Below are 16,526 nucleotides of genomic sequence, written 5' to 3'. Positions count from 1 at the left end.
GTGTGCCCTTTGGCTCCCTACTGCCCAGTACTGGCTAATACAGAGATACTTGAGCCATCAACTCTGGTGCCCTCCCAGAGACTATCGAGACTGGCTCCCTTGGTTGCAACCAAGGGAGTTGTTCCTGATCGCAGTGGGACAGCAGCCTATGTCCATACTGACTAAACCAGAGGTTAATGTCACGGCACAGGCACCAACTTCCACTGTTCCCAGTGGGTGCTCGGCACCCCCTGGCCCCGCCATCACCCTGCCCTCATCCCACCCTTTTTCCCCAAGTCCCCTCCCCTGCCCCGCCTTTTCTCTGCCTCCTCCCCTAAGCGCACTGCGTCCCCACTCCTCCCCCGTTCCTCCTGGAAAGTCCTAAGCAGGAAGCGCTGGGAGGTAGGCAGCTTGGCTGCCAGTGGGTGCAGAGCACCCACTAATTTTTCCCTGTGGGTGCTCTAGCCTCAGAGCACCCATGGAGTCGGTGCCTATGTGCCACAGCCAGGGACTTATTATGCCTGTCAGTACTACAGTCACTGTTGCTTCAGGGCAAAGTTCCCTGTCAAGGACTAGTGCAGTTGTCAAGACTCTTTGTACTAGAATGCTCTGTTTTGGAGCCGCCAGCTTCAGGCTTGGTATTGGCTCTTTCCTTCTGGTTTGGTGCCAGATCTTCCACACTGCATATTACCAGCAGCTAGGAAGCCATCCATGCTTCACTTGATACCATGCCCCTGATGCAAATATAAATTGAGGTCACAGAAGACCCTTCCTGGTATCATGCCACGCTGCCTTTTGGAATTCCCAGATTCTTCGTCAAGCTTTGAGGTAGGCTTTCTGGGTATTGACAGAGTGTTCAGATCTTTCCTCCTGAACTCATTCCTGCACTCACTGGCATGGGTTAAAGAAGACTTCAACCACAGATTGGGACGTTTGGGCCAGTCATGACTAGGCCCCGGTGCTTCCAGTATCTAGATTACACACACACACACACCCTTCTCTTACTGGTACTGAGACTGCCGACATGGTTGGTAGTGATAAGCCTTTGTATGTTCAAGCTCAGGACTTGCCTCACCTTGCTCCAGAGCTGGAGCCTGCCCCAGTACTACAGGATCAACCTTGGGAGCAATCTCCAGTGCCTCCCCTTTAGGCATCCTCCTCCTCATCTGAAGAGGCTCTGATACCAGAGGCATCATCCCTGCTGTGACTTTAAGACATCAGGAGCTTCCCAGGAGAGCAGCAGCTTCCCTGGGCATCCAAGCTGAGCTAGTGGAAGAGAATACTTATGAGCTGATCAACAGTCTCTACTAACTGTAGCAGGAAAGGCAGCCCTGCCTGTCAATGAAGCCATTTTACAGGCAGCTGAAACCTTCTGGCAAACCATTTCTCCATTCCAGTTGTGGCCAAACAAATGGAACCGTAAATGCCAGGTTTCATCCCAGCAGTTTGAATGGTTTTTTATTTACATCCCACATGTGGCTCTTTAGTTGTGGCCATGATGAATGAGAGGAGCCAGTAGAGCTGGGCTAAGGCTACACCTCATACCCCCCCCCCCTGAAAACACAGGTGCCAAAAAGCTCATCATTTCTTATAGGAAAAACTTATCCTATGGCAAGTGTGCAATTCTGTGTTGCCAGTTACCCTGCTGTTTGTCTCATTCCTGTTAATTTTCCTTCATTAGCATTTGACTAGTATGCTAATAAACTTCTATTGTAAGATAGGTGTCTCCCATCTCCTGTCTGAAGGAGTCTGTCTCCACTGGATGACCTGCCTTTAACTACAAGGCTTTATACCAGAGGTGGGCAAACTACAGCCCATGGAAGCTAGTCCGCAGCCCCTCCCCCACCTCACCTCGCTGCCAGCACTCTGGCCCACTGCTCCTGCTGAGCAGCATGGGCGGCGTGGCTGGCTACAGCGGGGCTGCAAGCTTTTGCTGCTCTGAGCAGCATAATATGGGGGCGGGAGGTTGGAAAAGGGACAGGGAGTCCCCAGGGGCAGTAAGAGAGCAAGGGATGGTTGGATAGGGCACAGGTTCTGGGGGGGCAGTCAGGGGACAGGGAGCAGGGGGAGTTGAATAGAGGGTGGAGGGCAGTTGGGGCCGGGGTCCCAGGAGGGAGCGCTTAGGGGACAAGGAGCGGGGGCGTCGGATGGGTCGGGGGTTCTGAGAGGAGCAGTCAGGGGGCAGGAAGTGGGAGGAGGTGAATGGGGGCAGGAGCCAGGCTGTTGGGGGAGGCACAGCCTTCCCTACCCAGCCCTCCATACAGTTTTGCAACGCCGATGTCACCCTTGGGCCAAAAAGTTTGCCCACCCCTGCCTTATCTGCATAATTTCCAGTGTATATGTGCATATGTCTTTACATATTATCTGTGCGTACATTTTTCAAAGATTATGATGACCAGTGTGTCTCAGACTTATGTGACAGTCCTTGGTGAACTAGAATGTAAATACCAGACCCAGGGGTCCTTCTAACCCTTATGCATCCCTGTACCCTCTCCCAGCTGGCATCAAGAGGTCCTTGAGTCAGTGGGTACATCTGGTGACTATTTGAGTGATCCAGCCTCACATAGACAGAGTGAGTGAAATTAGTCTTACTATCACAACCAGATTTCTGAAAGGTCTAGATAGATAGTTAGGTTCCTGGCAAGTAGAAACACCTTCTTGAGATTACAGTTTAGCATTATCTGCTCTGTTGGACACTCTTTTTGTGCTTTTAGCATTGTGCACACTTCTACACGTGGTAGGTAGTTTTCTTAGTAGCCATTGTTTCTACTAGGAGAGTGCATTGGTCACTGATCTGACATACACACCTACAAGGACAATGTTCAACTTAGACCACATCTAAATTTCTCTTGCAAGTAGTATCTAATTTCTATCTGAATTGACTGTATAGCTGCCAGTTTTCTTCCCAAAGCCACAAGGAGTGAAGACTTCCCCTGCCTGGATGTTCATTGAGATCTGGCTTTTCACTTGGAATAGACAAAGCCCTTTTGAGTTTCTTATGCAGTGTATGAAAGTTCAATCAGTCACTGTTCAGACTCTTACGCTGTTAGAGGGAGCCTCCTGATGAACTCATGGCATGCTCAACCAGAGCACATTTTGGCCTCGGCAGCAATTGTGGCACATGTTCTGGTTATAGTCATATGTAGGGTGGCAGAGTGGTCTTCTGTTCATATATGCACCAAATATTATGTGTTGTCTGCCACATTGAGTGAAGATACAACTGTAGGAACAGAGGTCCTGCAGTCAAGTCATCCACTGCCTGGGATAACACTTGGGAGTCACCTACAGTGTAATAGATGTATGCAAGTACTTGAATTAAAAACAGTTACCTTGTAACAGTTGTTTGAGATGTCACATATATTCATTATACAACCCACCCTTCTTCCCTGCACTGGATTCTACCAATGGCTTCCAGTGTGAAGAAGCTGAAAGAGGAGTTCTGCAGGTTATGCTCTGAAGTCAGAGTATGAGGAACCTGGCAGTGGATGGGACTGCCACTATGCATACCAGTAAGGAAAATTCTGACATGGTGCACAGGCCATGCACATACATACATCTGCAACACATTTCGAAGAAGATGAGTAATCTCTTTTGTGACAACAATGAAGGTTCTGATATATCTTTTGGAAGGTGATTTGTAGTCATGGGAGTTACTCTGGCAGCAGTTCACAGTGTGGTTAACGTACTATGACACTAGCACAGTGACTGGCTGGGATGCACCTCTTGTAAGAAGTGTCAGTTACTAGGGGTTGCTTCTGTTTTGTTACTTTAGTTATTAATTACTAGGGGTTATTACATTCATTAGTTATTAATTACTAGGGTTTTATTACATTCATTATTAACTGTTTTATGAGGAATTTGAAATTAGCTTAATTTAAATCTGTATTGGGGCATGAAAAAAGGGGGATTCTCAGACTTTCTAGAGTCACAGAATAGAGGTCTTCAGTTCTTATTTCTAAGTCTGCAGAGAACTGAATATAGTTGATTTTAGTGCTGATACTAGCATTTGAGATAGTGGTGCATCAGCAAATCACCCTAACATTAGTGATGAGTGCTTGTATTGCAGTAAATCCCTTAGTGGTAAATATCATCCTAGTACAACTCCAATCTGCATGGTATTGATTTTAATAATTGATTCAATCAGATCCATTACAGCATGAATAGAAAGTAGTATGGCATTTTACTTTTTGGGGGGAACTGAGACGCTTTTACCTGCCACAACTGTGTGCAGGAGAAAAACACTCCTGAACTATTAGATGACCTCACTAACAACTAAACCTGAGCATGGAGCCTTTTCCTGCATTCTCTTAGTGATATCACCAGTTGCATGGGAAATGCAGAACTCTGATCTTGGCGGGTAGAAGAAAAAATATTTTCAGCTGTTTTTGTTTTAGTATCTTAATATATCAGCTTGCTGGAGGAATACATATCCATACCCTCTACAAAGCAGCATCAATCTGAAATGTAATCATTTTTAAAGAATTTAGGTCCTATAGTGGTCCCTGAGCCCTTATCCAATTTGTGGTTTATAATCTTTCTCTGTTCCTGTATGGAAGACAACAAAAAGAAAAACTGAGGCTACGTCTACACTTAAAAACACGGACGCAGCACAGCATTGGGGCTGTGTCACTGTAGAGCTTCAGTGTAGATACTTACTACAGTGATGAGAGGGTTCTTCGGTCAATGCAGTAAATCTGTCCCCCTAAGAGGTGGTAGCTAGTTTGGTGGAAAAATTCTTCCATTGACCTAATGCTGTCTATGTGGGGACTTAGCTGACTGTTGCTCAGCAGTGTGGATTTTTCACACCCCTGAGCAATGTAGCTGGATCAGTGTAACCTTCTGGTGTAGATCAGCCCTGACTATGCATAAAATGCTTTCAAGTGCACAAAATAAAGAAACAATATTCTCTAATCTTTCAGTTATGTTAATTTTGGCTGTTTGTAATAATAGGTAAAGAAACTTTCAGGCAGATGTGTGGGTGTCTAAAAGATGATTATTTTTAAACTCCTTTTTTTAGTCATTTTTAAAAAATCATTTTTATCCTTTAAGAATTACTGGTACTTTTGTCCATGCTTCTTTTGACGGGAGCATAGGCTGTGTATCTTTCTAACAAAAGGCAGCTAAATGACATTGATGATATAGTGGCACAATAATGTGACTAGAACTGCGTTAGAGGTAGCTTTTATGTTTTATTTTGGGACGTCAACAAAGCCTGTTGGATAGAGCACTGGATTGGAAGCTGGGACAGGGTTCTAGATCTAGCTCTGACACTGACTCTGTGTGGCTGTGGCAAGATACCTGTTGCTTCCATATCCTAATCAGTAAAATGGGAATAATGCTTTCCTACTTCTTTGTAAAGCAGTTTGGGCTATAAGGATAAAAAGCATTGTATAAAAAGCTAAGTATTGACATAATTTTTTGCCATGTAAACTAAAATATTTCAGTTTTTCAGTATCCTTCCTGTAGCGTAGGGCCTTTTATACACTGTCATAATAATCTTGTTTTACAGGATTGCCAGTCACTGCATGGTGACATTCCTCAGAATCAAAGGGAGATAACATTGAAAGGTTTTAGAAATGGAGTGTTTAAAGTTCTGGTTGCAACTAATGTAGCTGCCCGCGGTTTAGATATCCCTGAAGTTGACCTGGTTGTACAAAGTTCACCACCGAAGGTAGGAGATGGGTATGTTGTGTGTCTTTTGTAATATATGCAGTAGTCCTCTATTTGTTTTAATGTGATCGATAAAGTAACATTTAAATAGTGGTATTCACCACACACATAGTTCTTATTATAGTTTTGCTGTAAGGAAGCTTATAGTAACCAGAGGTAGTCTCCTGATCAGAATACAACTTAGGATGCATCAGTTGTAGAGTCCATGGTACCTTTTAGAGGTGTTTCCTTTTAAAATGCCTTCTGATGAGCTCTGGCAAGGCTCTAGTTCTGTTTGATGTATTAACTGTTGAGCAAAGTTGACTAAAATCCTGCCCTCCGAAGCAGTGTGTGGTGGTAAATTTGAAAAGAATTTGGAGAGGCAGTAGAATGGAATGGCTACCAAGAGCAACATAATTGGATGGGAAGAAGAGCCCAATGGAGAGAGAGAACCCTGAATGAAGTTAAGCGAATACGGACAAGACCTAGGTTTATTCAGCTTAGCTGGGGACATGCTGATGTCTCATCCTGTACACTGTGGTAAGTGTGATGTGTGGTATTTAGCTATATGTAGAGTTGCACAAGAGCAAATTGAAACCTTTACTTGAATTCCCTATGATGATAGAAGCATAGTAACACATACTTGTCCTAGGCTTGTAACTTAAGCTCTGAGTAATATTTAACCTAGGATGATGGGTATTTTTTTTACCTAGTTTGACTTTAAAAAAAAATTAAGTAATTTCTCAGATACAATTTATTATAATATATCTCCAAACACTAATGTAATAGCTTCCATGGACCTTAGTGAATTGACTAACTACAAAAGTAATAAAGGTATTTTTCTTGAAGGATGTGGAGTCGTATATTCATCGTTCTGGGCGCACAGGCCGAGCTGGACGGACTGGGATGTGTGTCTGTTTTTATCAGCGAAAGGAAGAAAGTCAGCTAAGACATGTGGAACAAAAAGCAGTACAGTATCATTTTAGTCATGTGCACTTTATGTATGTAGTGTGTTAGGATAGCTCATAAAATCCTGCAATCCATACACTATTTGATAATCAGATTGTTATGAAGCGTACAGTGAGCACTACCCTCTAACTGAAGTGTAGTTGGTTTTCCCTTTTTCCTTTTACTGGATAATCACTTGTCACCCACCTACACCAAAATTTGATGATTTTAAACTCTATGGAATCATTGAATTGAATTTCTAATACATTGTCATTTTGTTTACCTGGAACGTCTGCAGGCATGGAGCCCCTTGGCTCCTTGTGTACGCGGTTTGCTGTTCCCCGCCAATGGGAGCTGCGGGAAGTGGTGCGCCACTTCCTGCAGCTCCTATTGGCTGGGAACAGCAAACCGTGTCCACAGGGAGCCCAGGGGCTCCATGCCTGCAGATGGTCCAGGTAAACAGAATGTCCAGGCCTGCTAGTGGCTTACGCTAACGGGCCAGGAGCCAAAGTTTGCCAACCCCTGAAATATAGGGTCAGCTTATGAAAGGGTCGTACAGTTTTTTGCTATTTTTACTGAACCATCTTGGGGAGTCAGCTTATAAACAAACGGGCTAATGAACGAGTATATAGGGTAAGTGTTATGCTTTTGTTTCAAGTTTCACAAGACTCTGAGCACTTAGTTTATGTCTGCATTGCAAAAAACATGTGTTCTTAATTCAGGTTATCTGGCCCAAATTAGCTAACTTGAGTTTAAATTGTAGTGAAAACACAACAACTTGGCTTTTAATTGAGGTAGCAGCTTGGGTTCAAGACAATATGAGAGCTTGGGGTTGAACTCAAGCTGCCAACCCAAGTTAAATGCCAACCTGTTGTGTCTTCACTGAAATTTAAACCCAGGTTTGGCTCACCTAAGTTAGGTTATCTAAGTTAAGAATTGACTTTTTTTCTTCTTCTTCTTCAGTGCAGACATATCTGCTGAGTTAAGGGTGAAACTTCTTGACATAAAGGCTGTGTAATAGCATATACTTCACTAAAGTAAATTTTAAGTTTGACTTATTTTAATTTACAGTTTTGTTTAGAACTTCTGTTTTTGTTCATGGGGAATCTTTTCATGAGATTTCAAAATAGACAAAGCGAGTAGTTAGACATGAAATAGGTGATTTTGATATCAAAATCAGTCTTTGATGGTAAAGAAGCTTATATTTGTGTGTCCATTCAAGAAACACTTGGCATTGCTTTTAGTTCTTGCATACTGACAATGTGAGGTGATTACCTTCCTTAAACAGCTAACAACCTGTGATATGTAGTTAAGACAAACTAATAGCAATGGACTTGAGAATTTTTGTATGTCAGTGCCACTTGATGAAATTATGTTCGAGGGAGGGTGCCTCCTCAGTTTAGATTCAACAGAAACACACATTTTAAAAAGCTTCCAGGGGAAATAGTTTCCTTCTTTTCAGGGAACATCATTTCCCTGTAGTCACGTTAACCAAACATTGCAGCATCCTTGAAAATTAGTGAAATAGATTAAACTGATTGGGAAAAAAAGTGAAATAGACTAACCAATTTTCACGGGTAAGCTGAGTGAAATAGTGAAAAATAATTGCCAAAATGAGTATTTTAATCTAAATTGTTACTAGTACAGTAGAGCATCCTGTCTCTCTAAATATTAATTTTAACCCAACAGTGTCTCCTTAATTAGGTTCTGAGCATGTTTCGTCCAAGGAATTCACATAGGAAACTTAAGGCGAGGCTAACCTCCATGTCAGAGTGCTTTGTAAAAAATGTGCACAATATATAGTTTTGTCAACTATTCAGTTGAAAAAGAAAAGGAAATTTAAGGGTAAATGCTTATTGAACTGAATTCCAGCATTAGTTGGCTATAATACAGTTCTAAACAGTCTGTAAACTTCCTATTCTTCCATTTTCTCTTAATTGCAGGGAATTACATTTAAGCGTATAGGTGTTCCTACCGCAACAGATATAATAAAGGCTTCCAGCAAAGATGCCATCAGGTATGTTCAGTGACCCTTGATCTTGTCATCATATCATTCTCATTAATAATAACTCTTTGGATTGTCTCTTGCCATACATTTGTCTGAGATGACCATGAAATAAATTGTTCATGGATATCAGTTGATCAAGTTTGGGTCTCTTGCAATTTCTCATCTATCCCATAGCTCCCAGATTCCAGTGTCTAAATTTTGCCTTTTGCCAAGTGACGTTCTTGCTTTTAAATATTTAGGTGTTTGGATTCTGTTCCTCAAACTGCCATTGACTATTTCAAAGAGTCAGCTCAGGGGCTGATAGAGGAAAAGGGGGCAGTTGAAGCTCTGGCTGCAGCACTAGCCCATATTTCTGGGGCTACTTCCATTGAACAGCGTTCCTTGCTCAACTCAGACGTGGTAAGAATATTTAGTTTATTTTTGTCAAAATCTTGGATTTAAAATATCTGAATGTGAGCATGTTTGGTATAATTTACATGAAGCTACAGTCTAACTAGAAGAAATATAATTTCCTGAACACATTTGGTGGTTATAGACAAGCTTGTTCTCCCATAATAAGACTGACTTCTGACACTAGCATGAACTGCTTGTAATTCCCCATTCATGGAATAGAAATAGCTAATAAGTACAGGTAGTTTACATATAGAGGAAGTTTGGGGTCCTTTGTCAGTAGAGACTGTAATTTCCTCTAAGGAAGGTAGAATTCTGAACACTCACATTATGTGTACAAGCTTGTTCCTACCATTATTTAATGGTAACTATCTGACCCAATTACAATCCCTTTTCTAAACTTTTATTATGGAAAATACTTTGGTGAGAACTCTGAATCTATATAGCTTAGATCTTCTAGATTCTTGTCATTGTCCTGGTTTTGAACTTGGTCATAGCATTGAAATTTCAGTGGTGGTATTCCTCCTAGCCATGGATAAAGATCAGGTGTCATCTGACTTACTAGATCAGCTGCATTAGATATTTTAATTGAGGTGTAGACTTGATTGCAGACACAGGGCTGCCATGAGGTGGCTTCATTCTTTCTTCATAGATCCCAGCATAGTTTCCTTTAACTTCTGCTGCAGAGATCTCATCTTACTACCTTCCTGTTTATTGGTGTTAAAAGGTCATGGAAGGGGGCCTGGATATAAGTGTTTTCAGCACACGTGTGCTCTTTCTCACTCTGTCATCTAACCCAAGGGGTGCAGTTAGTGAGTTAGTGGGTTGTTTTCATATCTCTATATCTATATCTATATCTTATATATTAGTGATTAGGGTCTGGATGCAAGTTTAACCTCAATCCAGAGAAAACTGAGGTAATCAGAGGTTGGTTGGGGGAAGTAACCAGGCAGGGCCGGCTTTAGGAAGTGTGGGGCCCAATTCGAACACTTTCGGCGGGGCCCTGGCAGGGATAACTTAAAAAGAAAAAAGTGTAAAAGAAAAAAAAAAAACCCTTCCATTTCTTCCATGTATTATTTACTTTCCATAACTATATAAAGAATAAAATTGTATATTATGTACATTGCATCATATATGCTGTTGATTGGTTATTAATGACTGCCGTTTCACATGTGTGGGTTCCCGCTGCTTCCTGCCCCCCTCATTGAAGCAGGTGTGCAGGTTACTGGCCTGGGAACTGCAGGGCAGCAGTGGACATGGGGCTGGTTCGAGGCAGGGCAGGGGCTGACTGGAGGTAGGGTCTGGCTGCAGGCAGGGCAAGGGATGCGGGGCTGGCTGGAGACAGGGGAGTGTGGGGCGGGCTGGCTTCAGGCAGGGCCACAGGGGGGTGCAGCAGGGGTTGGCAGGGCTGGAGACAGGAGTATGGGACTGGCTGGCTTCAGGCGGGGGGTGCAGCAGGGGTTGGCTGGAGACAGGGCAGGGGGTTTGGTAGGGACTGGCTGTGGGCAGGGGGTGCAGAGCTGGCTGCAGGCAGCGGGGGGCGGGGCTGGTGCGGGCAGGGCAGGGGGTGCAGCATAGGCAGCTGGAGCCCCAGCCCTTTAAAAAGCCCCCAAGCCCCCCGTTATCCCAGGGCTCTGGGGGCTTTAAAGGGCCCGGGACTCCCTTGCTTCTACCCCGCCCTGGACCTTTTAAATAGCTCTGGGAGCCCTGGGAAATGCATTGGGGCGGCAGGGCTCCGGCGGCTATTTAAAGGACTGGGGTGGCAGAGGCAACTGGAGCCCTGGCCCTTTAAATAGCCCCCAGAGCCCCCTGCTACCGCAGGGCTCTGGGGGCTATTTAAAGGGCCTGGAGCTCCAGCCGGGGGCACGGTGCTTGCCGCGCTCCAGTCGGAGCTCCAGCCAGGAAAGCGGGGCCGCAGGGCTTGCGACGCTCCGGCTGGAGCTCTAGCCGGGACCACGGGACTTACCGTGCTCCGGCCGAAGCTCCAGCTGGGTCCGCGGGGCTTGTCGTGCTCCGGCCGAAGCTCCAGCCGGGGCTGCTGGGCTTGTCGCGCTCCTGCTGGCGCTTTGGTCAGGGGAGCGGGGCCATGGAAGACCCCGGAGCAGACCGCAGCCAGGGTAAGTAAAACAATTTAAAAGATGCTTAAAGCGCGGGGCCTGATTCCCAGGAATCGGGCGAATCGGCCTAAAGCCGTCCCTGTAACCAGGGGTTATGGTGCAGATTATATTGACCTCTCTGAGTGATTAGCAAATAATACAAGTTCACTGTGAAGGTCATCTTACGCTTCCAGCTGCTATTACATGAGCCTACAGTAGCAGTGGCTGGGACCATCTGGGTCTAATTGGGAAGTTGATGCTTTTATTTGGATGCACATGTTACTACTGATGAGACTGCAGCACTGTGCTTTGTAGGGCTACACCTTAAACAACTCAAACTAAGGCTATGTCTATACTACAGACTTCTGCTGGCATAGATGTGTTGGTCAGGGGTGTGAATAGGTGTGATCCCTGACTGACATAGCTGTGCCATGAGAAGACTCTAGTGTAAATGCAGCTATACTTGCAAAGCTGGATTTTTATCAGAAAAACTATGGTACAAAACACAAGTTTGCTACAAATAGCTGTGTCCGCATTAGGAGTGCTTTATTGGTATATGTCATAACTGTAAAGGGAAGGGTAACAACCGTCCTGTATACAATACTATAAAATCCTTCCTGGTGAGAGGCACCAAAATCCTTTTACCTGTAAAGGGTTAAGAAGCTCAGGTAACCTGGCTGACACCTGACCCAAAGGACCAATAAGGGGACAAGATACTTTGATATCTTGGCGGGAGAGAGGCTTTAGTTTTGTGCTCTTTGTTTTGGTGGTGTTCGCTCTTGGGACTAAGAGGGACCAGACATCAATCCATGTTCTCCAAATCTTTCTGAACAAGTCTCTTTCATTTCAAACTTGTAAGTAACAGCCAGGCAAGGCGTATTAGTTATCTTTGTTTTCTCAAGTTGTGAATGTTCCCTTTGCTAGAGGGAGGTTTATCCCTGTTTTGTTGTAACTTTGGCTAGAGGGGGTTCCTCTGGGCTCTTTGAATCTGATTACTCTGTGAAGTTATTTTCTGTCCTGATTTTACAGAGATGATTTTTACCTTTTCCTTTTATTAAAATCCTTCTTTTAAGAATCTGACTGATTTTTCCATTGTCCAAAGACCCAGGGGGTTGGGTCTTTAATCTCTTTGTAACCAATTGGCTAGGATATTATTCTCAAGCTTCCCCAGGAAACGGGGTATAAGGGCTTGGTGGGATATTTTGGGGTAAGAGGAACTCCAAGTTGTCCTTTCCCTGTTTCTTGTTAAATCACTTGGTGGTGGCAGCATACCAGGTTTTACCTAAGCTGGTAGAAATAAGTTTAGGGGGTCTTTCATGTGGGTCCCCACATCTGTACCCTAGAGTTCAGAGTGCGGAAGGAACCCTGACAGTATAGCATTCCAATAAAGCACTGCTAATATAAACCTAGCCTGAAACTGGGGTAAAAGGCAGCCACACACTTAAGTGAGTGTCTTGCTGTAAGCACATAGTTCTAATGCTCTGGAATCTGCATTGGCTGACTTAGTTTCCCGCTGGAATTTCAGATATTGGTTGTGACTATAAAGCCCTAAATACCTCATCTGCCTACTTGGGAACCATCTGTCTCCCTATGCAATATTAGCACAATTGCCATCACCTGATTGAACTATCCTGGCATTTGAATCAGCTCCTGGTAGCTGCTGACTGTCCTCTGACTTTGGAGTTTACATCTCTCTTTGGCCCAAAATAGCACATGCTATATCTTTGGGGACATGCTACAAAACTGACTTGAGTGGACATTTGAGGCTTGCTTGATTCAAGTGTGGAATTATTTGGGGAAATTAAGGCTTTATGAGAAGGGGATATTTAGTGGGGTTGTATGGACTCTGTTAAGGTGTGGATCATCTGCCATTTTAATTGGACTGTGTATTTAATTCTGTCAGGGTTTTTTTTTATTTCAATATAAAATATACAAAAGATATTACTATTTCCGGTTTTTTATATAGAATCTTTCAGTTTCCTTACATTCAACAGCCTCTCTGCATTGCTTCTGGCAATACAAACTTTACAGACGTGATAGTGAAGCTGGAAGTGTTACATATGTATTAATGCACCAAAATGTCATGTCTGTCCACCATCTATTTGTCTTCAAATCTACATATTTGCCCTCTAATAACCTTTTATAAATTCTGAATATGCAGATTCATTAGATGCATGCTGATCAGTATTCAGGGAATGTATTGAGGTTATTCCTTTTTACTCTGAGCATGTATTGCCTTTTTATCCTTCAGGGATTTGTAACAATGACATTGCAATGCTCAGAAGAGATAAACAACATAAACTATGCCTGGCGAGGACTAAGAGAACAGCTGGGTGATGAAATAGATAGGAAAGTGAACAGAATGTGTCTTCTCAAGGGAAAAATGGTAAGATGCAACAATCAGTCTTTATAGTTTTGCTTACTATGCTCTTAAGTTTATAGATGTCTTCTTAAAAGGCAGGAGAGACTTATTCCCTCTACAGTTCAAGGCCTGATTGTCAAGTCACCCTTTCTCTGGCTGAGGAGGGGCTGGACATAGTAATCTTTGATCTAATAATGCAGCAGTTTATAGTCAGTGGGGTCACTACAGTGCCACAAGATACTCTGTTGAGGGAGGGGCTTAATTTAATTTCAATGTAAATATCCAGACAAGTAAACCACTAAATGTAGTGGACACTGGCATAAGTACAGACTCGATGGGTGCTTCAGGGCTGGAGCACCCATGGAATAAAATTAACGAGTGCTTAGCACGCATGGGTAGCCAAGCTATTCCCACGCCAACTCCCTCCCCAGTGCCTCCCGTCCACCAGGGGCCCCGCTGATCAACTCCTCCCTCCAAGCACCTCCTGCACACCATGGAGTAGCTGTTCCGGGGAATGCAGGAGGCACAGGGAAGGAGGCAGAGGAGCAGGGATAGGGCATGCTCGGGGGGAAGAGATGGGGTGGGGCCTTGGGAGAAGGGCAGAGTGGGGGTGGAGCCTGGGGTGGGGGCTTGGGCAGAGGGTGGGATCAAGAATTCCCCCAGGTAGAGAGGAAGTCAGGGCCTATGGACACTGGTACTGTGCTTAGTGCTCATAGTAAATATCAGATAAATGGCTTTTATTGAGGGGACGCTGTCAATTTTGATATCATACATCTGTCAATCTTTTATTAAAAGTAACACCTAAAAGTGAAAGACTAGAGAAACGTTTTTTTAATCTCTTTAGGTTTACTTTGTGTGCTTGACAACGCTGTAGATCAAGGAGGCATTTTTACCATTTCATCTTTATAATCAATTTTCCCTATGTGTATGGGTCACACAGCAATAGGGGAGAAGTACTTTTTTGAAAGGAAAATATTGTAAAGCCACAAATTGTGAGGATGACTTGGGTAGATATAAAACCAACTTTTTGTAGGCTAATCCATTTATAAAGATTGACTTCAAGGAAGAATAAAATTATAGACCAAATCACTATATTTTTTTCATTTTCATAAGTCTTTCTTAGTTTAACTTCACCCTTCCATTCAGCATTTAGAATACAGTTGTATGATAATGCATTGGCATTTAGAAACTGTTTTTAAAGAAAAATCCTCTCCTACTGACTCCTGAGATAAGTATGGAGTCAATATTATTTCCTTCAGAAATATAACTTTCAGAAGGCAGGGCTTCTAAATATTGTCAGAATTTCATACATGGTTCACCAACTATTTTTTTTCTTGGTAAGTAATTTCCAGTTCTAAAATCCCTTTTCAGGACACTTATGGCACTAGAGCTTTCTACTGTCAATTCTAAACTGGATTGCTCTAGTTCAGTGTCCCCAAACTTTTCAGGGTCACACACACCCCTTACTTCATCCATGTCCCACTCCCAGCCAGGGCAAGAGCAGAGCTGCGATTCTGGTGGGAGAGAGGGGTGGGTAAGGAGACTGGGGCCACAGGTGAGGGCGGGGCCAGGAGCGGAGCTGGATGGTGCTTCCTGCCCTGCCCTGCGTGGGGGCTGGCCTGTGCCCCAGCCATGCCCCCACCAAACAGTTCTCTGTGTGCCCCCCTAAGGGGGCACACCCCACAGTTTGGGGACCTCTGCTCTAGTTCTTTGTCTTTGTAAACTGTGAATTTTTGTGATAGTATTTGTGGTGTTACCTTCACTGATCTCGTGACCTACTGTTTTAGGATCCTTTCTTCCCTGACTGAAATAAACATTTAATGAAGTTTACATTCTACATTTGAATGTTTTAAATCCACAGTAAACATATACATCTATCTGCTTAGCTCAAATGTTCCTTGTCGAAAAGAATTGACAATCTGAGCCACTGGAGACAGTGGACAACATTTTAGGAAAGGAAGAATAATATTGGTGAGAAGTAAGAAAATATGTATGGAAAGAAGTGGCTCTGCAAGAAAGAGAAAATGTTATCTAGGGAAGAATTAATGAAGAACATGATGTAAAAGCCGCTGTGCTGAACTGCTTAATTCCTGTGAAATAGTTTGAGATCTTGGATGAAAGGCACTATAGTTGTGAAAAACATTGTGCTGCTCCATGTGTCAGTTTTTTTCCAAAGGTAAAATTGCTTTAGCTCGCAAATATTAAGTAAGTTAAACTTGACATCAGAAAGTAAAAGTTCACAGATGTCTTTTATTAAACTATGTCTCTATTACCTAAAGGTTGTGTACCTTAACAAATACTTCAGTGTTACCTGAAATTATGGATTACAAGGTCTAGATTTTCTGGTATCCACTTGAAACTTTTTTTTTTTTTTTTTAGGGTGTGTGTTTTGATATTCTTGCAGTGGATCTTAGACAAATACAGGTATTCTCTTTATTTCAGTAATTCTTAATTTATGGTAGGGGTTCCCAAACATTTTCATAGTTTAGACCATCTTGTGGATCCCCTCACCTCCCTGTCACTGCTGGCAGACTGAACTCTGTAGCCAGAACCAGTTCTTACCATTACATCAAAAGCAGTTCCCTGTCATAACTTCATTTTGCCCCAAATCAAAATGGATTTCCTCCACAAATGATTTCTTAATCCAGTTTTCCTTTTGTCAGAATTGGGTTCTCATCACTTCAACTTATATTCATTTCCTTCCCACTTCTACCTATTGCCCCACAACGTTTTTCACAAACTAAAATGGAATTCTCTCAATGCTTCCAGATCAACAACTTAGTCAGTTTTCCCTATTTGCAACTAAGGTTTTTCTTGCTCTTCTCCAAAAACAAATTCCTGCCAATCAAATCTACTGTAATTATTGCTCCTTTGAGGGTCTGGTTTTCCAATTTTTAGGGTTCCCACTCCAGCCATTCGTTGCCCCATGCAGAGGTCCCCCAGTCTTCCTACCTTCATTCAGGATTGTGCCCCCAGTGCTTTCCTACTCCCAACTTCAGCACTGACTCAGACTAGAGTCCTAAAGTGGTGGCAAGTCCTGGTCCAGAGGTGGGTCTTGAGGGTGTTGATGGCTTTTCCAGCTCCCTTTATAGCT

General features: G+C 43.3%; 1 protein-coding gene across 1 annotated transcript in view; it reads left to right on the top strand.

Moving 5' to 3' along the window:
- LOC115654217 (nucleolar RNA helicase 2-like) overlaps nucleotides 1–16,526 on the top strand; it is a 46,428-nt gene that overhangs the window by 27,483 nt on the left and 2,419 nt on the right. Inside the window, exons 9-14 of the mRNA XM_030568123.1 lie at nucleotides 5,489–5,650; nucleotides 6,478–6,597; nucleotides 8,520–8,593; nucleotides 8,824–8,983; nucleotides 13,322–13,456; nucleotides 15,812–15,856. Coding sequence (XP_030423983.1) covers nucleotides 5,489–5,650; nucleotides 6,478–6,597; nucleotides 8,520–8,593; nucleotides 8,824–8,983; nucleotides 13,322–13,456; nucleotides 15,812–15,856 — 696 coding nt within the window. The remainder of the gene's footprint in view (nucleotides 1–5,488; nucleotides 5,651–6,477; nucleotides 6,598–8,519; nucleotides 8,594–8,823; nucleotides 8,984–13,321; nucleotides 13,457–15,811; nucleotides 15,857–16,526) is intronic.

Source organism: Gopherus evgoodei, chromosome 7 (genome assembly GCF_007399415.2).
Source record: "Gopherus evgoodei ecotype Sinaloan lineage chromosome 7, rGopEvg1_v1.p, whole genome shotgun sequence".
NCBI lineage: Eukaryota > Metazoa > Chordata > Testudines > Testudinidae > Gopherus > Gopherus evgoodei.
Note: the sequence above shows the minus strand (reverse complement) of the source record. Positions and strands in the feature narration are given on the sequence as shown.